The sequence below is a fragment of the Ruditapes philippinarum genome, unplaced genomic scaffold (genome assembly GCF_026571515.1).
Source record: "Ruditapes philippinarum isolate M1 unplaced genomic scaffold, ASM2657151v2 ctg2369_1_1_1_1, whole genome shotgun sequence".
Classification (NCBI taxonomy): Eukaryota; Metazoa; Mollusca; class Bivalvia; order Venerida; family Veneridae; genus Ruditapes; species Ruditapes philippinarum.
The window spans coordinates 52,323-75,536 of record NW_026852303.1 but is presented as its reverse complement, the minus strand read 5'-3'; the positions used below and the strand labels follow the sequence as shown (position 1 = coordinate 75,536).

At 32.7% G+C, this 23,214-nt stretch overlaps 1 protein-coding gene across 2 annotated transcripts in view; it reads right to left on the bottom strand.

The window, feature by feature from the left end:
• LOC132755735 (scavenger receptor cysteine-rich type 1 protein M130-like) overlaps positions 1-22,757 on the bottom strand; it is a 33,374-nt gene extending 10,617 nt beyond the window's left edge. Inside the window, exons 1-7 of one of the 2 annotated variants that reach the window (XM_060746655.1) lie at positions 22,630-22,757; positions 6,219-6,281; positions 5,567-5,726; positions 4,230-4,390; positions 3,736-3,897; positions 660-816; positions 90-246 (exon numbers count right to left, since the gene is read on the bottom strand). In XM_060746655.1, the coding sequence (XP_060602638.1) occupies positions 90-246; positions 660-816; positions 3,736-3,897; positions 4,230-4,390; positions 5,567-5,726; positions 6,219-6,276 (855 nt within the window). In that variant the 5' untranslated portion in view covers positions 6,277-6,281; positions 22,630-22,757. Of the gene's footprint in view, positions 1-89; positions 247-659; positions 817-3,735; positions 3,898-4,229; positions 4,391-5,566; positions 5,727-6,218; positions 6,282-22,032; positions 22,147-22,629 lie in introns of those variants that run through there. The other variant, XM_060746661.1, reaches the window with a different exon arrangement.
• Between the last annotated feature and the right edge of the window lie 457 nt (positions 22,758-23,214).

Below are 23,214 nucleotides of genomic sequence, written 5' to 3'. Positions count from 1 at the left end.
TCTTGAGCTAATTTCATTGCAATTGTATATTAATAGCTCCTGTACACAAAACTATGCAGAAATAGAAACAGAATATTTACAGAACTTACTACACTCAACGTCGATTGGATAGGTACTCGAACATGTTGACGAACATCGTATAAACATGCGTTAATGTGATCCTCCGTTCCTATACAATCAAGTTTGTCTAAATGATAAAGGTTTGAAGTGCTTCTTAAACGATTCGAAGAATAGTACGTCCAGTAGCTGAAATCAAATTCATTAAGGCATATTATATAAGACTCATGAATGTCATCTTCTGGTCTGCATAATTACATTCATGTAAGTGTCATACCTTTATGAAACAAAGGTAGCTAAATGTTGCATATCTAAGCAATTTATAATCAATATAAAAAGAAAAAGAAAAACATTTTGGGCATTCATTATAGGTTAAATGAGTTTTTAATTTTAAAGATATTTAACAGTTAGGTTTTATTTACAGTCATCAACTTTTGATCATTATGCTACCCCCAACGGAATGATAAATGTTTTGATGTATCGTTTAACTACCAATAAAGTTTAGTTATGCACCACCGTTTTAATGACTAAATAATTCCTGTTCACCAATTACAAATTCAAATTGATCTTATACAAGTATAGTTTATTTTAGTCAATATTACTTAAATCCAAGCATCTTGCATATCACTTTTGCGTCGTTGTATTGAAAGCTGTTACGACAGATCTGCCCCCAGGTATCATTGACCTTGAGCTCGACAATACCATCGGTAAGACCTAAACCGTTGACAAGCCGTATGTCAGTAATGTTCAGTGGATACCCTGTAATTCAATTCAATTGTTAATTGTATAATCAGGCCACTAGCCCATACACATATTACATTATCATAATATAACAGTCATGTTAAGCAATAACATTATATTTATGTTGTCAAGATAATAGAATAATACACACAATTATTTCAGTCATATTTTAAATGATTGATTGATAAGTCAATTTAATAATATTCTAGTCAGACGTGAGACAATGCATTCTTTCTTTTGTAGCAAAATACAAATATATAGTAAGTTCTCTTATGAATCAAACATTGTGACAAGACATTAAATTATAAAACATTAGTTCATTTGGAGTCTGATAATATACAGAGAGTATGTATTTAATCCTTTAGTCATTGTAAAGAGGACACACTAACACAAAATGGTAAAAATCTTCCAAATAACATTCACAAGAAGGAGAATTCCTATATTAAACAATGATATCATATTATCTTCATTTTTCCACCATAAGGTTATGTGCTGAACTACGATATTCTACATTTGTCAATACCAATGGCATTGATGTATTTTTCAATTACATTTTTTTTTTAAATTTACATAATGGAATAATTTACTCATAGAACTACACCTATCTCTCTATTCTTATACATATTAATCCTTTAATCTTTAAGCTTATTGTAACAAAAAATAACTTTGGATTGTCAACACTTTGATCCTCCCTAACATAACCATAGCCATTTGAAAATAAATGTACACGAACATCAGTAGCCCAATTATGATAACCCATGTTGTCATAGCTCCTTAACATTTCATAACATAACTTTACATCACTAGAAAAAATAAGTATTCGTTTCCAATATGAAATACATTTTTTGCAGTACATTTATGCATGGGGTATCTTCCAAGGTCACCTATTACTGCATTATTACATGATGTTGTACTTTATTTCAAAAATCGTTTACAGACAAAAAATATGGATATTTCTATAAAGACATCTTTTGAAGACCCCACAGTAAAACTGTTCAGAACTATATAATAACATGTGAGCTTTTTTGCATCACAAAATTTAAAAAATGTAGTGCTAGGTAGACAAGGTAACTGATCTAGAGAGTTAATCATTAAAACTGAAGTTATCTTTGCTTTATCTGACATATTTTCTGCCATTTTATAGAAACACAATTTATTTGTAAAGTAGATGTCAACATATGAAAAGACATTTACAACTTCTAAATGATCGTTACCATATTTCCATTGCTCTCTTTTAGCTAGCCTACAATTATTCTTTAATATCAATATATTGGTCTTTGATATATTAACAGTTAACTTATAGTCATTACAAAATTTTGTAGAACATTAAGCTGTTTCTGTAAACCTACTACTGTATCTGACATGAGAGCATGTAATGTCATCCATCTGCAAACATTAACATGAATAATTCAACCAAACTAGGAAACAATTGTATACTACCAATTTGTAAATTGCACATAACTAGATATAACTCATTTATAAACATAGAAAACAATATCGGACTTAATATCGGAATAGGGCAGTCAAAAACATTTGTTAACTCTGTCCTTGTTCTAGCACATGCTCTAACTTAAATATTAATTGTATGTATAGCCCTTTACAAATGACTTTTGATACCATTATTTCTCAGAACTGTGCATAATAAAGATCTATCATCCGAATCAAATGCGTTTTGAAAGTCTATAAATGCTACATACTGATTTTCCATTCATTCTTAAAATATATAAATAAATGCATTGTTGACAGTGCTATATCCAGTTCTTAATTCACAGATTTTTCATAAGCTTCAGCATTAAAAGTTAATCGTCTAGTAATGATAGAGATATAAATTTTACTTGAAACATCTATTAAAGCGATCCCTATATACTTTGATGGGTTATTTATATGGCTCTTCTTAAATTTTGGAAAAATAATTATTTCAGTCCATTGGTCCGGAAAATTACCATTTACCAATAATCTATTAAAAAGTTTGCGAATAAGGAAAATATAAGATTCATGTTTTTAACATTTCGATATTCACAAAGCTCTGAAGATAATATATCGCGCAAGCGCAAAGAAGTAAGGTCCATTTATCAGTATCAAACAGTTTTTAAATAGTCTGACCTATTCCATATAGATTAATTTATGTGTTCAGTTCTGATATAAGAATTCATATGATGTTAAACATACAAATAAATGGAAATGAAACCTTTTAAGCGTTTAAATGTCCGCTAACCATATGGATTACATCAGAATTATCTTAAAGAGGAATGTCTTACAATTAACGTGGTTTGAAATCAAAGCATGCGGGATTTTTTTTCTATCAAACATCACAATGGGCTTTCATTATTCATTTATGACAAGTGAATTGCATAATCTTGCATAATTGGTACTGTAAGCTTTCTGTATTTATCTGTTACGTATGAATAGATACTAAGCTTAATGATGGTCCATCCTTAAAATGTGCGAAATATCAAAATACGGTAGTGTATATATATATTGTGATTGTGATAGTAAAAACGGTTAAAGCGAAAAAAAAAACAAATCAATTCGTGGGTGAAACACACAAAAAACGAGGTGGGTAACAACACCACCCTCTCCCCTATGTTTTTCCCTTAAAAATATTTTTGTTATTATATTCTTTGATAATTCAAGGTTTAAATGCATTCTTTTAAGTCGTTTTCAATCTGGTTAAAGTCTTTATGTAATCCTAGCATACGCCTTTAAACAATAATATAATGTTCTAGTTATATTGCAGGGAAAAGACTAAGGAAGTGGCGTTTGCAAGACTATTAAATCTATAGAATAGCAAAATTTTAATACTGCTAGCATCTGACCTTAATATGCACACAAAAAAAGAAAAACAAAATCGATGTTTTTGCACTTAATGTACGGCAAAGTCAAACGCATTAACGTTAACTTATCAATCAAAATAATATAAATGTAATACAAACTTACCAGATGTTGCACATGTAATTTCGTTTGACCATGTTCCATTACTTAGACATATACTTGTGTTTGACTTAGTCTGGTAGTCATTAACACAAGAGGTTGTAAGAACTGAACCATTATATGATATTGACTCAATGATTCCATTTTTGATGTCGATTTCCCCACATTCTGTCAATTAAATTGAAATAACCTTTCATAGTGTACTCACAAACCACTTTACCTAGTGTTTCACAAACTTTCCACATTTAAAACTGGTGTTTGTTTACTTAATATTATGAAAAAGCTTTAACTTTTCGCATTGTTACATATTATTATATACTGTTATGATCAATCATCGTTTATTTGTTGTTAATTTAAGATCTGGGAAAAAGGAAGAAGTTTAATTGTTTTTCTTTTATATTTATGCACTTGATGTCCGAAACAGATAAATTTTGATAAGATTTTCTTGAGTTTCTGTGACTTCCGATTATAACCATTTTTCTGAGAAGTCGAATTTGTACCTGTGCAGATTACTCCAATGTCTCGGGAATGAGAGCAAAACGTATTGGGGTCAAAGCGACAATCTCGAAGGTGACTTTCATGTCCATAGCAATGAAACCTTTGAGCAAATATTGGTCCTTTACCTTGCCCATAGTGAGCTCCCGTAAAAACTGATGTTACTCTGAAATGAAAATAAATATTCTAGCATATACGTCGCCTTTGTCATAACATTTTATCTACCAAAAACAAACCTATTATGACATTAACGGAAATGTTAATGTCCGTTTAGTATACAAATGCAAAATGAAATATAAGATAAAATCAATGTCAAGTGTAATCATTTGAGTGTTAAATTATTAAAAAATATAGGAATTAGCACTTTTAATCACAAAGAGCAAATCGTTTAAATATGTAATTTCAAAGACAAGTGAAATGCAAACCAAGCATTATTAACAATGTCTTAATGGCTTAAGTTCATCTTGCAGTACCTGCTTTAGTATTTAGACATCTGACAGGAAAACACTATGATAAATATGGTACAAGTGCAACATTGTCGCATAAAACACTCGTCACAAAAGCTTTCGACAGAGATGGGGGATTAATAGATATGCATATAGGAGATATGCGCTGGGCAATATCGGGACTATATCTGTATATTTCATCACCTCTAGTGACTTTGGCCTTGAAAATATTAAGTTAAATTACATGTGTCACAATTTTAATCATGATAATTATCATTTGTGTTACAATCCATCTATAGATGATCACTAAATGGTCCATGTACACATCTCCTGTTTTTATCTTATCTTTGAACTCTCTATATGCCCTTGACTTTGAAAGCAAGTACATAGCTTATGCGCGCAAAACTTCGCCTCACTTTGTTTCCAGGTTACATTTAAATCCCCCGATGAATGCTCCAAACAACACTTTTCAATGACTCCTAAATGTGTCCTGAACCATTAACCTAGAGACCTGGTTCATGTACATGACACCGCTTCTCATAATTGTTAACATTTCTATAACATTTCATTCGAATCCCTGTGTAAAGGAGATATGCTCCGAACACAATCTGTATATTTCATTATCTTTTGTGACCTTAACATTGCATTTGTTGACCAAAATGAAAAAAAAATCAACCGTAGTAATGTTCATGACAATTTGTTTTACAATTCCTAAATGAATGATGATTAAATGGCCCTTATACAAATCATCATATTTTTGAACGGTCGCCAGTTCGAGTCAAAGACAAGGCAGGGTTCGTTTGTGATGTATTTATATCTTTCTGATACAAAAAAATATTGCGAATACATGTTTAACAAGCAGAGAAAAAGAATTGAAGAAAATTTAATAAACATACGTCAGATTTAGTGTTCTGCATATAACTTTGGCGTCGTTCATGTCAAACAAGTAATCACAGATTGTTCCCCAAACACCGTCAACCTTGATCTCAACACGTCCGCTAAATGTACCATTGCCATCTACAAGTCTTACTCCAGTAATGTCCAAAAACCCGGAACCTGATTATTGGTACAAGTGATAATGTTACTTTAAGATGTCTTCAAGAAAATTGTAACAGAATCACCATTTATTATTTGCAATAGTCTGCAGGTCTATGAATTTAGCAGCTAAATGTATACGATTTGCAAATACTAGCATTTGAAATAGTAGAAATACGCATTATTTTCTTTAAACATTTTCTTTGACCACTAATTAAAAATAATTTGGATAATGTTAGAGAATATCGTAGGTGAGTGATACTTATAGCTTTCGAATGCATGCGACTTTGGTTAAAATAAACAGAACTTTGAATCATATTCAAAACAGCTTTCATATATTTTGTAGATTGTAAATTCATTTCCAAACATTTCTAACTCCATGTCAGGCCTGACACAGGCATAAAACTCAATCAAGCAGAGCACTAACAAACGACAACAATAAAACATAAACAAAATAATAATTAACAAAGACATAATTTCTTACTTGTTTGAAAGAAATTAATTATAAGTTACCTGTTGTTGTGTGGATTGACGTCAGCAGAAACAACAGCATAAACGTTATCTTGCACATTTTAACTGTAAAAAAATACGACTTTATTTCTCTTTTGACTCGTTATACTTTTAGTACAAACACATGCATATCAACATGAAAGTTACCTAGAATATAACACATTTCATTTCAAACATTTACATGTAGCTGTATTGTTGAAATATCTTTGTGGTAACAACAACAATAAATTCAAAAATTATATAAATGAGTAAATAAAACTTTGGCTAAAAGCCATATTATGCCAAATACATATAATTATGCATTTACTACAGATATATCTGCCACTTTCAAAAAGGTATTACCTCTGAATTGACAGAAGAAAACAGTAAAAGCTTAAAAGGATTCTTTATTTGTAACTGAGCCAAATAACATAATTTTGTTTTTATGTTGCTTTTATCTCATCACATATCTATTATCGACATGATCGATACTGGTAACGTATCTGTTTTATCACAGATGTGTAATAAAAAAAAGCGAAGACAGATATTCATATTCAATGGCAGGTTTGATAAGCCATATAAAAGCTATTTATAAATTTTATAATAAAACAGATATGTACTTTTAAGCTGGTAAAAATAATGTGATATGTAGTGCAAAATTAATATTGACCTCGGCTATCATATTCACCAGCTTAAAAGTCCATATTTGTATGATATACTCGTATAATACAAAAGAAAACGACAATGTTCACGTTGTGATACATATATTCAACAGTTAAAAGTGCGAATTATAAAAAAGATTGAGTCAGCCAATAAAATATAATTGTTTTGTTTTGAAACAAAGTAATCTCTTATGAATTGTTTTCTTAAAAATATTTTTACACTCTGATGAAACGAAATACCATTAATAAGTATCTACTCCATGCGCTAATTTTTAATTGTATGTCTGCTCGCAAAGCTGATCGCCTTAATATATTTGCATTTGTAAATCATATACTTATATAAACAAAAAATGCGCAATTCGTTGTCAAATGATAAAAAGATATCAACCATTTCATTGGTTGTTGCCAAATGATTATAACAAAATATCATTGAATAAAAATGTTATATTCAAAGCGAAAAGTTTTTATGTTAATATTTGCAATAATAAGTTTCATTGGCATGTTAGAATCCATTAAGTTTTGTTTGTCATACCCTTTTCACTTTTCTGATGCGTGTGAAATCTTTGACTAACACCATCAAAATTAAGTCTTGCACAAGCTAGACCATGAACCATTATACATATAAGATATTGAAGAAGTCTTGTTAACTACTTGATAATCATATTTACTACCTTTACACATTACATATGAACGTTATTAGTATGAAAATTATCGTGATTTTAATCCCTTAATGTTTTTGTCAGAAGGAATAAAAACATTAAAGAAACAATATTACAAACAGTTTAACAGTACCGAATAGCAATACAACATTTTATATCTTTTTTGAAATACGGATTATCAAACAGACTGCAAATGGATTATCAAACAGAATGCAAATAGCTGACACATTGAATCTGCAGCAACAGAATCATTATAATGCTACAATATAACTATAACAAAAACAGGGAAAAACATGCTCAAGCGGACATATTTGTCTTTGGTCATCTCTTAAATAAGGATGCATGGTACACAATGGAATTGGACCACGGCCAAAAAGAAGTTCACATAATCTCCAATTTGGAGATAGATATAAACGAAGTATGATCAAAAAGTTCTCGGCCCGATAAACTTCTAGCCATAACACTGACATTTACACACAATTCGTCGATACCGATAACTTATTGAAGATTACTGACTGAGTTACACGCGGTTTTACACAGATAAAGTTTCATAAAACAGACATTGATCAGGAGAGGGGTGTGTCATTCAGGCCAAATGGAGAAAGTTGAAATTAGAGCCGTCATTAAGTACCCCTGTAAGAAAGGTAAGTACTCAAAGGAAACCCATGAAGACTTAATTGATACACTTGGACAGATCCCCCTCCTATAGCACTGTAAAAATGGGCTGCTGAATTTAAGAAGGGCATGGAGAGCATTGGATATGATGAGCAGCCTGGTTGGCCAAAAGAGGCCACCAACTGCCGAAGCTGTGGACGATCTGGTCATTTGCGACAGAATGCGAGATCTGCGAAGCATTGCTAGGGAAGTGGGTATAAGCTTTGGTTCAGTTCAGGCAATTCTGAATGATGTCTATGGCATGTCAAAGGTTCCCAGACAGTTGACTGACGACCAGAAACGGACCTGGCTTGACATTTCAATATATCTTTTATCTCGCTACGAAGATGAACCTGATTTTATGTTCCGGATCGTAACTTAGGATGACACATAGGTCCATCACTTCGATCCAGAATCCAAACAAAACCCCTGAGCAGGCAGTGGAAGCACCCTAGCTCACCCCCTCTGAAGAAATTCAAGAAGGAGCCATCAGCAGGAAAGATGATGGGTTCAGTCAGGGAACAATCATGATTGACTTGAGCAAGGTCGTACCATAAAGGGTACGTACTATGCAGACGAATTGAGACGTCTGTATAAAATTTAAATTTGTGAATGTGAACAGTACAAAATTGTCTTTTGGTATAGTTGTCATGTGTTTTTGTTGTTGTTTGTTTTCAAACACGAATTATTCTTGCTTTGATTGATATGGAAGAATAATAAATCACAATACGTTCAAGCATTAAAAAGCAAATTATAAAAAAAAAGAAAAACAAGAGCCATGTCAACATGGCCATCGTTTGCACATTGGAAGAATGTATATGTAGTAAAGCAGAATAATTCCATTTTAAGAGGTCTTTTGGTAATGAAAACTGATGGCTATAGTGATTACAGATTCGAAACCTATGTGAATACTGATGGCTGAAAATAATGCAGGATAGGTTATCATTCTTGTGTGCTGCATCCCTCCTCAGTAAAATCTATCCACCTATGAAGTTTCAAGTTGATACCTCAAATACTTTTTGAGAAAAAAATTTAATTGAAAAATTAAGTATGAAAAATTACAAAGGGCAATAACTCAAAAATGATAAAAGGTAGAGTTATCATTCTTGTGCACTGCACACCTCCTGAGATAGCTCTATGCACCTATGAAGTTTCATGTTGATATCTCAAAGGCATTTTGAGTTATCCTCTGGACAAAAATTAATTTTGAAAAATAACAAAGGGCAATAACAAAACAATTATGCAGGGTACAGTTATCGTTTTTGTGCACTGCACTCCTCCTCAATGAGATCCATCCAGCTATGAAGTTTCAAGTTGATACCTTAAATACTTTTTTAGATAAGCTCCGGACAAAATAGTATGAAAAAGAACAAAGGGCAATAACTCAAAAATTATAAAAGGTAGAGTTATCGTTCTTGTGCACTGCACACCTCCTGAAATAGATCTATGCACCTATGAAGTTTCATGTTGATATCTCAAAGGCCTTTTGAGTTATCCTCTGGACAAAAATTAATTTTGAAAAATAACAAAGGGCAATAACAAAACAATTATGCAGGGTACAGTTATCGTTCTTGTGCACTGCACTCCTCCTCAATGAGATCCATCCAGCTATGAAGTTTCAAGTTGATACCTTAAATACGTTTTTAGATAAGCTCCGGACAAAATAGTATGAAAAAGAACATTCTTGTGCACAGCATTCCTCCTCAATAACATCTATGCACCTATGACATTTCATGTTGACATCTCAAACACTTTTGAGTTATGCTCCACTCAGGTGAAAAGTTAGGTATGAAAAATAACAAAGGGCAATAACTCAAAAATTATGAAAGGTAGAGTTATCATTCTTGTGCACTGCACACCTCCTGAGAGAGATCTATGCACCTATAAAGTTTTAAGTTGATAACTCAAATACTTTTTGAGATATGCTCTGTACAAAAATATCGGACGGAAGGACGGACGGAAGGCCGGAAGGTCGGACGGACGGACGGAGACTATTACTATATCCCCCGCCGCCTTTTCGGCGGGGGATAAAAAAGAAGAAAATACCGAGCCAGAAAATGATGCATCAATAGCTCACTTATGTAGATAATATAATTAATTCTATTTCCTGAGACTATTACAATGTGTATGCCTTTAAGTGAGAAATATTTGCCGTTAACCTGGACCGATTGGGAATTTAGAGCGCAAATAATATTTTATAACTTTTGAAGGTTTTTACTGCAAAAATTGTAAATTCGGCACCATAATTCGAATATAGGTTCCAGTGCCAGACCTGGGGATTGATCAGTAATTTATTTAATTTTGCCTCTGTATTCAATTAAATTACATAACATTACACAAGAGAACGTTATTTTACTTTGATTTTTACATAAATGTATTCCACTAGCATGACACATTGATCAAAATGTATAAACAATATATTTACAATACTTATATTCAATTAATGATGACAAACTTTAAAAACAATGTCACGTTACATTTATAAGTCGTTAGTAATCATTTTATAACGTTTGTTTTCAAAGCAACAAAATTTGATATCATATGTTGAGGATAAACTGTTTGAAACATAATTTTATATACATGTTTACATAAAATGGTATAAGTTTTTGTTGATTTGAAATAACGCAATAACTTTGAGAGAGTAATTGATTGATAACCTAACATTTTTTTTATGGAGCAAAACTAAAGATTCCATGGAGGATGCCAGATAAGACGCCAGCCATACAATAACGTCATTTTAACGCATATTATGAAGATACCGCGTTAAAAGGACGTCATTTCGGTGCATTTTAGAAGGGAACTATATGTTAGGATGACTTGATTTCGCCGTTGTCATTAAAGTTGTAAATTCATACGCTATTGTAAGAAAATTGTTATGGATGAAATCAATTTCCATATTCAAATATCTTATTGAGGTAAACAAATTTAAATATGAAATAATATGGCAGAATATGCAAGAAAAAATGTCTGACATATGTTTGTGGTTCGGATCGGAACATCCGTCCCTTGGAAACCTGCCCATGGGCGGTAACTCGGCAAGCCTCGTTTCTGCCCAATTAGCGGTGTCCCTTCGAGATGGATATTCCGATCTGAACCGCAACACATGGTAGAAATCATTACTATGTATTAGTTATAGAATATATCCGAGGACTTTACCGATTGGTATCAGCGCATGGGGCGACAACAATGGTCAATCATAGAAAATTAATCGAGACGGAACGGCAACTTCCAATTGTTCGACTTTGACTTTTAGTCCAAGAAATCAGTGAAATAATTGTGCACCTTCTGTGAAAAGCATGAAACTTGGCATGGTGGCAGGAAATAGTATTTCAATTCATTTTAGCCTGGGATCCACTTTTAAAAAATCCAAAATAGCCGCCAAAATCGAAGATGGCCGCCAAAATGTACAATGTACATATAACACGGCAAAATGAAATTATTTATGGCATGAAAATGATATGAATTGACATTGTAGGTCAAAAATAGTAATTTCTTGGAAAAATTCAGTCGAAGATTCAATATGGCTTCCAAATCCAAGATGGCCGCCATTAAATAATGATTTTTGGACAAATTTCTATGATATGGATAATTTATTTGATCAACATTCTTCATATATATAACACACAAATAAACTGGCCATCCTGCACAAAAAGCTGTTTTTTATTGAGTGGGGGGGGGGGGGGGGATGTGTGGAGGGAACTGCATAGCTGTTGGTAAGAATATATAAAAACGTTCTATACCATTCCTTTAACTTTTCACAATGACCTAATAAGAGGTCAGCTACATATTAATTCATTGGAATAGCTCATCTTACTTTGATTGCAAGTTACTCGCCTTTGAAATTATCTTTAACTAGCAAAGAGATTCTTATTCAAGGGCAGGTAATGAAATTATGAGATGGTTTAACCCTCATTTTTGTTTCAAGTCTTCTTTTGTTTCTTTTATTGTTTTCTTAAACCAAGTAAAATGCTTTTGAAAAATAAATCTGAGACAGTTTTATTATGAGCATGTTTCAATATGAAATGGATGTTTTAAACATTTTCATAATTATATTAGGTTATGCCGCCATATTTAACTTTGGCACCCATGTTGATATCTTTAATAGATTATCTTCATGCTGATATGTTTAAAAAGCGTGTAATATAATGTATTTGTGCTATTTTATACTAATTTGAAAATGATTACAGCTGGTTAACTAAAATAATCTGAAAATTTTAATATGGTGGCCATCTTGGATTTTGGCAGCCATGTTGGATTTGCAAAACCTAGATCCGAGGCTTGAATATAAATGATTATGTAGTTATGTAATACAATAATTATAAATTGGTGTTATTTCATCCTGTTCTGTAATGAAGACAACAGCTGAAAACTATAACATTCTGAAAATTTTAATATGGCGGCCATCTTGGATTTTGGCAGCCATCTTGGATTAGCACAACCTGTATTCGAGGCTTGAATATAATATATAAATGTCTAATATATTAAATTGGTGCTATTTCATACTGACCTGTAATGACTACAGCTGTAAAACTTTAATATTCTGAAAAAATTAATATATGGCGGCCATCTTGGATTTTGGCGGCCATCTAGGATTTGCACGACCTGGATCCGGGGCAAAGTGTAATTTAATGAATTGGTGCTATTTCATACAGTTCTAGTTATGACTACAGCTGAAATACCCGATTATTCTGAAAATTTAATATATGGCAGCCATCTTGGATTTTTGCGGCCATATTGGATTTTTAAAAAGTGGATCCCAGGCTGAAATGAATTGAAATACGATTTCCTGCCACCATGCCAAGTTTCATGCTTTTCACAAGAGGTACACAATTCACCCTATTTTTGCACGGATTTCTTGGACTATAGATTTTAAGACGGAAGAAAAACTTTTAATTGATAAAAAGAATAAACATTTTGAGAAAGCTTGTCTGACCGACTGGGATACCAAAGAACACGGACCGTAACACGAAATGGGCTTATAATACATTTGAGGCGCGACTGCCTGGAATACAAGTTTTGAAGGACCTGGAGATAAATAAGCATTTGACAGGTAAGTTAATGCATTTTTTCTTAATGCTAAATATTAATCATCTTTCCATCTCGTTTTCAAAATATAATGTAGGTAATATTGTACACAAGAATCCCTTTGTATATTTCAGAGGTATATCTTGTACGCGTATTTTTTTTAAACTAACGAAAATGTACTTAACACTTAACACTACTTCATTCTATTAATAATTACACTTGAATACTATGTTCATACGTGTAGTGACTTACTAAGTGGCTTATTGGTCAGAATCTCCTGAAAAACGAAGGCATTGTTTAAAGCAAAAAAAGAATAATTGGATCATTGTTTCAGATTTGTTGTCAAGGTCAAGAAGCAGATTTGCGATTATTTTCAACTGGAGTCAACATCTTTATAATAACTGCATTATCAACTTTTGAAAAAAAATGATCGAGATGATATGTAAATATTTTTTGAAAAAAAAAAAAGTTCTGTCAAATGTGCAATGATTTGTTCTGCTCTTTTTCAGGTATGCTCACTTTATTACTTGAAATAAAATAATGAACTGAGCATGCGCAAGAAATCGTACTGATACCTCATTTAGAGCACCCCCAAGCGTACTGATACCTCATTTAGAGCACCCCAATTTTTCCAATACCGAAATTTAGAGAAAGCCAATCTTCAAAGGAAAGTTGTGGCGGTCATGCGATAAGTATATAAGTCGTGAAATAAATTTTAGTCAACTTGTATAGGTAACTATATGCAAGTATTTTGAATAGTAAACCAAAACGCGCATTTGTCAGTTTTGGTTTAAACATATTTATTCAACAAAACATTTAACAAGTGAACAATATTTACAAAGTACATTTTGGGATTGGGCAGAAAGATATAAAGCTTATAAATGTCCTCTCCCAGTTTGTCAGTTTTGATGCATCATTGGTATTTAGTCTTTAGTAAGTATAAAGTGCAATTTTGACTGATAGTTTAAAATAAAATTTTGAAAATATTTTGTTTAAAGTTTGTTTCTCTCAATTTTCTGTATTAGAAAACACTGGAAATACATCACTGCATGTTATAATGCTAATGTTTTCTTAATTGAAATTAAATGAATTTTTGTACGTTAGAGTGACCTTTTCATATTGTGGTTGAGTATGAATGGTGGTTGTTAAAGCCATTTACCACTTATTGATTAGAAAATACTGGTAGGAAACCCAGTTGATGCTATGCTAGTTGTATATCATCAAAAGTTACTGAATGTTGCTGCTGAAATGAGAACTATGGTCTACCAGAGGTGCCATTTACGCTTAACAGAATTGTTAATAAATGGGTCTTGATTGAATTGCAAAGTGTGCGACTTGCGTGACAAATGTTGCCGTTAGTACTTGAGTACAGAATACAGTTCTATTTAATGTTGATGTATGGTGGTGCATGTATGGTGTACATTTAGGCCATTACAATTTTCCTGAATATTATGTTACACAATTTTACTTTCTTTCATCTTACTGTGTTTGAAACTGAGTAAATGGTTATAATTGATGGTTTGTGATGTACATATGATATCAATTATGTGTTACAAAAGTCTACGACAGGGACAATTTTATTTCCCGAATTTTATGTAACGCAATTTAAATTTTGAGTTTTAGTTTCCGTTAAATACTTTCTTCTACTTTGGGCGAGTGAAATTACCATTGCATTTGACACATACTAGTAACAGATTTTCCTGAAATTTCTTTTTATAAAAGGTTCTTTGGATCTAGATTTATTTATATTTTACCCACTCCATTTGTGGTAAATTTGTATTTGGAATTATGTTTGTTTGTTGTACAAATGTTGTTGAACATGAAATCAACGTAACTGACCCGACTCTCTTTAAAGACGCATATATACGTATTCCCCAAAGTATGTTTGAAGAAGTACGGGATCACTTAAGGAGCATGGTCGAAGCTGGAGTTATTCGTAAGTCTCATAGCCCTTTCTCTTCAAATGTTGTCTTAGTACGCAAGAAAGATAGTTCATGCGTTTTTGCATTGACAATCGAAAATTAAACATTCGTACTGTTAAGGATGCTTATTTTCTTCCTCAGATTGACGAAACCATTGACTCAATAGCAGGATCGAAGTATGTTTCTAAGTTAGATCTGGGTACTGGCAGGTCACTATGAAGGAAGAAGATAAACAGAAGACTCCTTTTGATTTAGGACCTCTTGGATTTTTGGAATGTAATCGAATTGCATTTTGGTCAACCAATGCGCCTGCGATGTTGCCTCCTTTTAAAATTTGCTTTTTGACGTCTTTTCTGTGATATTTAGGCTTCATAACTTCAGATCCCCTTTTCAAAATTTCATTTTATTTAGTTCCGCGCATTATTTTCTCGTTTAGGGCACACGCATTCTTTTACTTGGGGACCATACGCCGCTTTTCATGGAATGAAACTACAATGTCACCATGATGACCGCCGTATGAACACATCTGCGGATGTTTCTAAATTCAAAATTTCACCATTTTTGTGTTTAAATGTTGAATTCTGCTTAAGCCGGTGCTAAAGGCGTTGACGGTAACTTGCACTTTCCAGTACCGTCAATGAACAGGCTCAATCAAACCAAGCCTGCAACATTTTACAATTTTGCCGTGGGGACCACTTAGTTTCCAGAATTTCTTTAGGGATTCTGTTTTTTTTTTCAGCCTTAATGGAACGTTGCATGGGTGAACTACATTTAAAAGATTGTCTCATATATCTTGATGACATCATTATCTATTCGGACAATATAGATTCTCATTGTCAGCGTTTAGAATCAGTTTTTCTTCGTCTTGAAAAACATAACCTTAAGCTGAAAGGTACAATTTTTCAGGACCCTTGTTCAATATATTGGACATGTTGTTAGTTCTCAAGGTCTAGAAATTAATCCTGAGAAAATATTAGCCCTGAAGGAATGGCCAGTTGCAACTTCTGTCAAAAACTCAGAAAATGTCTAAGTTTTGCAGGTTACTATAGACGTTATATAGAGGATTTTCTAAAACCGTTAAACCTCTTAATGATCATTTAGTGGGTCACCCTACTAATAAGAAAGCAGTCAAATGTAAAACTTGTACACCGTGAAAGTGGGAGAAAGAACAACAAGAGGCATTTGATATTTTGATTCAGAAATTGTCTTCTCCACCCATTTAAGCTTATGCTGATTATACCAAGTCGTTTATTCTCAATATAGATGCTTGTTCAGGTGGTGTTGGTGCAGTTCTTTATCAAAACCATGACGGAAAGGAGCGAGTTGTTACTTGTGCCAGCAGAGGATTAAGACCAAGTGAGTTAAATATCCAGCACACAAGCTAGAGTTCTTGGCACTAAATTGGGCAATTTGAATTTGGCAAAATGGAATGTGTTTCATTGACTCAGCAAGTTTTAGACTTGAATCCAAAAGATGAGACATGCTTTGGTACTCACTTTAAAGCTGTCGATTGAAAGCGAAAACAGAAGGGTTTTCTTGCTCGTTTGATACAGCTTTTACAAGCTGGTCATAGGCTTACAGATAGACAAAAGTCGCTTGAACCTGAATCTGTGAGAAAATATCACAAAGAATGGATTAACTTGTATTTACAGAATGACGTCTTGTATCGTAAAAGAACATCTAATGGGTACCCTGTTGTTACCAGATCATTTTAATTTCAGGATGTAGTTTTTACAGGTCTTCATGATGAAGCGGGTCATCAAGGCTGTGCACGTACTGTTGCCCTTATCAGATCAAGATTCTTCTGGCCTAAATTGGAACAATACATAGATTATCGTATTCGTCATTGTACTCGTTGTATTTGTCGAAAGACTTTGGATAATCATTCTGCCAAACTTGTACCTATTCATTCTAGTTATCGTATGGACTTGGTATGTATGTATTTTTTGTCCATAGAAATGTCAAAAGGAGGCCTTAAAAATATTTTGATATGTGGTGGTCAGTCAACCTACGTCCGATGTTCCTCTATTTGAAGTCAAATGGAAGCATGGTAAAGGAAAACATCGACTCCTTCACAGGAATATATTACTCCCATTGACAGGTATTCGGATAACAAAGCGTTTAGCTTGTGACCCTAAAATCTCAGTTGATCATAAAGAGTGATTTAGGTACATCTTCTGGTGTATGTCCCGACAATCATCCTGATACTTTTACACAAACCATCCCTAATACTGATAATTCTGTTCAAGAAAAGTTGATTCTTCTATTTCAGACTCATCAGGTAAATATATTATACCATCACTCCGGAATAATCGGTCAAAAGCTGATGGAAAGTTGTAGGACAGAATAGTACTGATAAGCAAAAGCAGCTGACATGTCTTTCTGATGAACCACTTAGGAGACAAAGAAGGCATAGGGTCCAACCTACATGGATGAGGAATAGTGAATGGTAATTCAACTGATTATTTATGCTGTTTATATCGGTTGTGACATTCACGAGTTTGACAATTTTTTTTAATGTAAAACATATGTTTGATTTTATCACAATTGAGTTTTCTATATTTTGTAGAAATCTTAAATAAAGGAAATATTTCAAATATTTATCCAACATTTTATTTACTTTTGTTCCCCATTAAGTTTTGTTCATAAGTTGAACAATTTTGAAAGAAATATTTTAGTACAAATGTACTAATGATGTACTAGTATGTACTAGTGGGTACTAATGTACTCTTTTATCTATTATATTTAGATGTGTTTATTTGATATATATTTGAGGGCAAGCCTATAATTCAAATGTAAATACTTTACAGTCTTTTCTTATCCTCAATTTAGATTAAACATATGCAAGGTGTCAAGTGTTTACCATCATTTTCCGCATACCGTCGATAATTTATCATCTTGCGCGCAGTACCGTATCATTCTTACGCAATCTTCTGAAAAGTGCAAGAGGGCGAAAATTTCTTACTAAAATTGATTTTATTTAGACAGTTTGCATACATCACGGAAGTTTTGAATGTTTCATCTATGTGTGCAAAAAAGTAAAGTTGTCGAAAAAAGTATCATATGTAAAAAATCACATAAAGCATTGACACGAGCTGATCACATTCCAATTTTCCACAAATAATGCAAAATCAAGAAAACTTTGATAAACGTGGTACCGCATGCAGAACCATGGCACCGCTTCTTTTTAATACTGCATACATGTACTTTAAGATATTTTAAACGTTTTTTATGCCCCCGCCATGTAATGGCCGGGGCATATAGTGTTACCCTGTTCCGTCCTTCCGTCCTTCCGTCATTCTGTCATTCTGTCATTCCGTCATCATCAGTTTCCGTTCATTATCTTAGTAACGGTTGCACACATTCAACTCAAAATTGACATATGGATATTTCATGAGAAAATACAGGTCAAGTTCGAATTTGGTCATGGTTCGATGATTTTTGGCAGAGTTATGCCCCTTTTACTTTGAAAATAATATCAAATTTTCAGTTTCCGTTCATTATCTCCCCAACGGTACAACATATTCAACTCAAATTTAACATATGGATATGTCGTGAGAAAATACAGGTCAAGTTCGAATTTGGTCATGGTTCAATGATTTTTGGCAGAGTTATGCCCCTTTCACTTTGAAAATAATATGAAATTTTCAGTTTCCGATCATTATCTTCCCAATGGTACAACACATTCAACTCAAACTTGACATATGGATACGTCTCAGGAATGCGCAGGTCAAGTTTGAATTTGGTCATGGTTCAATGATTTTTGGCAGAATTATGCCCCTTTCACTTTGAAAATAATATGAAATTTTCAGTTTCTGTTTATTATCTCCCCAACGGTACAACACATTCAACTCAAATTTGACATATGGATATGTTTTTGGAATGCCCAGGCCAAGTTGGAATTTGGTCATGGTTCAATGATTTTTGGCAGAGTAATGCCCCTTTCACTTTGAAAACAATATGAAATTTACAGTTTCTGTTCATTATCTACCCAACAACTCAAATTTGACATATGGATATGTCAAAGGAATGGGCAGGTCTGGTTGGAATTTGGTCATGGTTCGATGATTTTTTGGCAGAGTTATGTCCCTTTCACTTTGAAAATAATATAGATACATCTTAGGAATAAGCAGTTTAAGTTTGAATTTGTTCGTGGTTCAATGATTTGGGACAAACTTATCTTTCTAGAATGTTGGAAAAATTTTGAACTTTCAGTTTCAGCACTGAAATGTATGTAGCCATTATTTTGGCTACAAATATGAAATATGCTATTTTCAAAAAGTTTAGACTGAATAATTTCAGTGCCTTGAACATTGTATGAAAATGGTTTGTGTAAACATTGAAAAGTTTTAAGGGCTTTGAACTTAAAATGAAAAAAATAATTTGTGCGAACAAATTTGGAACTAAATATTATAACATCGGAAATTTTGGCTGCATGCGGGGGCATCTGTGGCATGATGACACATTTCTAGTTGTTGTTTTTTTATTTTTTTGGTTATTTTTTTATCGTAGGATGGACAAGAAAAGGTACATGTTTGGTTACCGGTAAGGGTAAGCAGGGCAGTAGATTACCTGCGCCTGGAAGCAATCTGCACCTCTATAGGTTTTTAAAGATAATGTCCTAGTAAAATTCTATGCTGCCGTAGCGGTTGCATTTTATGTCTTTTGTGAAGTTAAACTTTTTCTTTGGACTCGGGAATTATATAGTATTTGCTGAAATCAATAATTGAACTTTTTTTTCTCACATTGGCTAATACATCGCACAAAAAAGCCCAAACTCATATTTCATAAACAGTAGTTTTTTTTACATTTGAATTTTACTTACTTATCTTATTGACAGGGCACGTAACTTACGCATGCTACTGAATTTAAGAAAGGCGGCAACGGTGTGCTTGTGTTTTCCTCCCTGTATTATTATCTGTGTCGGCATGCTCGTATTATTTTCACACTTTCTTGATACTTGTGGTTCGAGTTATTGCTAGACTTTTATAAAACTTATAGATAACTTTAACCAAAAGAATGTAAGTTTCTTGCTCAAGAAAACATTGGATGGCCGATTCCTAATTCGTCCAATGTATTGACTCAAATTCTTTAGTTTAACCTATATGTTATTTATAAACATTTCATTTACATGATAATTGACAAATAATAAATTATACATATTGGGTAGGAGTTTTTGGGTTGAGTAGGAATCTTAAAAAAACTTTTTTTAAAAACTCTCCATAAGCACTATCTCAAAGAGTATGTATAAACTGGTAACAATTATATATGAATATTTGTATTACATTTTTTTTCATAACAATTTCAATATAAACTTGCGTCTTTACATGTACAAGAAAGTTAGAAATTTGCATACTATTTTCCTTATCGAACCGATTCTTTAGAATATGACCATGGTCCCACGTGTTTACGCCAGACACACAAAGGAATCAGGTTTGCTTCAGGAACTGAAGCATCTTTAGTATTTATGCATTTGTAAATGATTGAGAAAAGCTTCGCCCAGATGGCATCAATAAATAAATACAAATAAGATAATTAAGAAAAAGGTTAATCATCATGATGCGGTGCAAGTCTATCGCTAATGTATACGGTGTCACATTGTTCGGTGCGGACCCATGATACGGTACGAAGAACTCGGTCAGTTGTCATGCTTTTATGATTTTGTAAGGAATTAAACAGCTTAAATTTATGTGCAATATTCTGTGTATACATTTCTTTGATGCTTGCAGTTATATTTTTTGAATATTTTGATTGACAACAGAATTTTCTAATTTTAAAAGTATTCCAAAGGATCCTTTTCCTCAAGCCAGCTCTAGCTTTTCTCATTAAAACAAAGAAATCGTACAAGTCTTTGATTAAAACTAGGTAAAAACAAAACCTTAAATGATCATAATATTCCGTAGACACACTTTTATTTATACATTTTCATCATGCATTTTGTGTTTATATGTTTGTTTTGTCTAAAATGATACGGTTTTGCACGCAGGATGATAAATTATCAATGGTACTCGGAAAAATGATGCGTAAACCTTTGGCACCGTGATATGTTTTAATCATGTATACAGTCTTCGGGGAAGCTTGTTTGATGCCTTACAGTTCAGCAAGAGTCCTAAATGTACTTAATAATAATTTGAAGTGCCTTTATAACATATTGAATCAATTTCATTTAATAGTTAATTTTGATGTAATATTAACGCACTTCTGTTATTCTTCTACGGTAATTTCATAAATTATTATATGTCGGGACGACATTTCCCGAAGTGGGGAAGTATGTCACGAGGGTAATATACCGACATGTATAACTTATTGTTTGTATGTATGTCTTATATATTGTGTCGTTATATATCCCCTATACGTTTGCCATTTTGTTATATCATATATGTGCATGTCCTATATATGTGTCCTATTCATTTTCTCATATTTGTCTCATTTTCATTTATCTTTTTCATTCATTGCAAAATGTAACACTTAATGTCATTCTATAATTCATAACAACTAATTTCTTCTGGACGGACCTCCTAAAATTACTCAGCCGAATTGGAAGCACGCATGTGCACATTGAATATGCTTCAATTGGTTTGCGACCAAAACCCAGCGTACACTTAAATATTTTGACCAGTAAGCGTCTATGTATATTGGAGCACAAAGGTACTTGCTATGCAAATCAATTATGATAAGCCTTATATAATAAAGAAGAAAAAAGAAATTAACTATATTAATGTAAGCTTGCTTTGAGCGATTTTATTCACCGACACATAATCAGTTGCCGTCAGTTTACCTTCAATAACTTTTTTAAGTATGAATTTAAGCCTTTGTAATTTTGATGAAATGTGTGTCGGTCCTATATTCACATCATTAATACAAAATATGCAACTGTAATCGGAGATTTATGCAATAATTAATAAAATACACTCACTCTGTCGTGTGTTTACACGAATAATTCCGCCATTTTTCCGTATCGCATGATTTCACCTTGCCTAAAGGAGTATCGCATCGCTAAACGTTCGACCCCCTGATATTGGTTAAGACATATTTGTAAATATGAAAATAACAGACTTGGTTTTGTCGGATTTGTAAGCGAAAATAAAAGTGAAGTACCACATTGGAAAAATCTTTAAAAAGTAGTCAGTGTGAAATTATACTTTGATAATTTTCACTGTAAAAAACTATCAAATATAATTTTCACGGATAAATCAGTAAACAATATTAAACCAAAGAAAAATAAAGAAAAATCTCCTTAAAAGATAAATCTGCCTTTTTTGAATGAATGCATTGAATGTAAAATAAGAATTCAATTATATCTAAAAACGTATTTTATGCATTCATAAGATCTGTTTAAAGTTTCAAATTTGTTGACTATAACAAAAACCTTTACTGAATAAAAGCGTAAGGTGTTTTCTTCAACGCGTATAAATAAAATTGATTTATCGGTTAAAAATTCTGAAAACATAATACATGTACCACTAATATTTTCGACATTTTAAATAAATTAGAGAAATAAAATAAAACATACCTTGCGGTTGACACGCGGTACTCAAATATAAGCTCTATCTAGCGCACACATTTTCAGAAGATTGTATGTTATACAAATATATAAAGAAGCATCAAGCGAAGGAAATGTCTTTTTCCCGCCAGGTCAACCTCTTTTATACGAGGGAATGTACGAGGGGTGATGAAAAATATCGCGTTAAGATGCTTCCTATTTCTTTTCTTATCGTATTATATTCATGAAAATTCTACTGAGTCGAGATAATTTCATACAAGCATTTATCATTCTTTGCTCAATTTACACATTTGATAACAAAATTACACGCGCTTTAGAAAAGTACTCGTCTCAAAAAACATTTTCAAGGTTGACGCCAACAAAATAATTTATGTCGACTATGAGCGTGTGAACAAATCTGCGAATATTTCTCCGTTTTCAAATCTTTAATTTAAACGTTGAAATCTGGTGTTACCGGACATTCAGAGACTGCTATATTTTCAATTATGAAGCATTGGTTATTTGAATATAAATAACATTAAAATTAAAAGAATCCAGATTACCATAAACACACCATGCATGTCATGCTGATTGATCTTGCGTATGGACGTATGG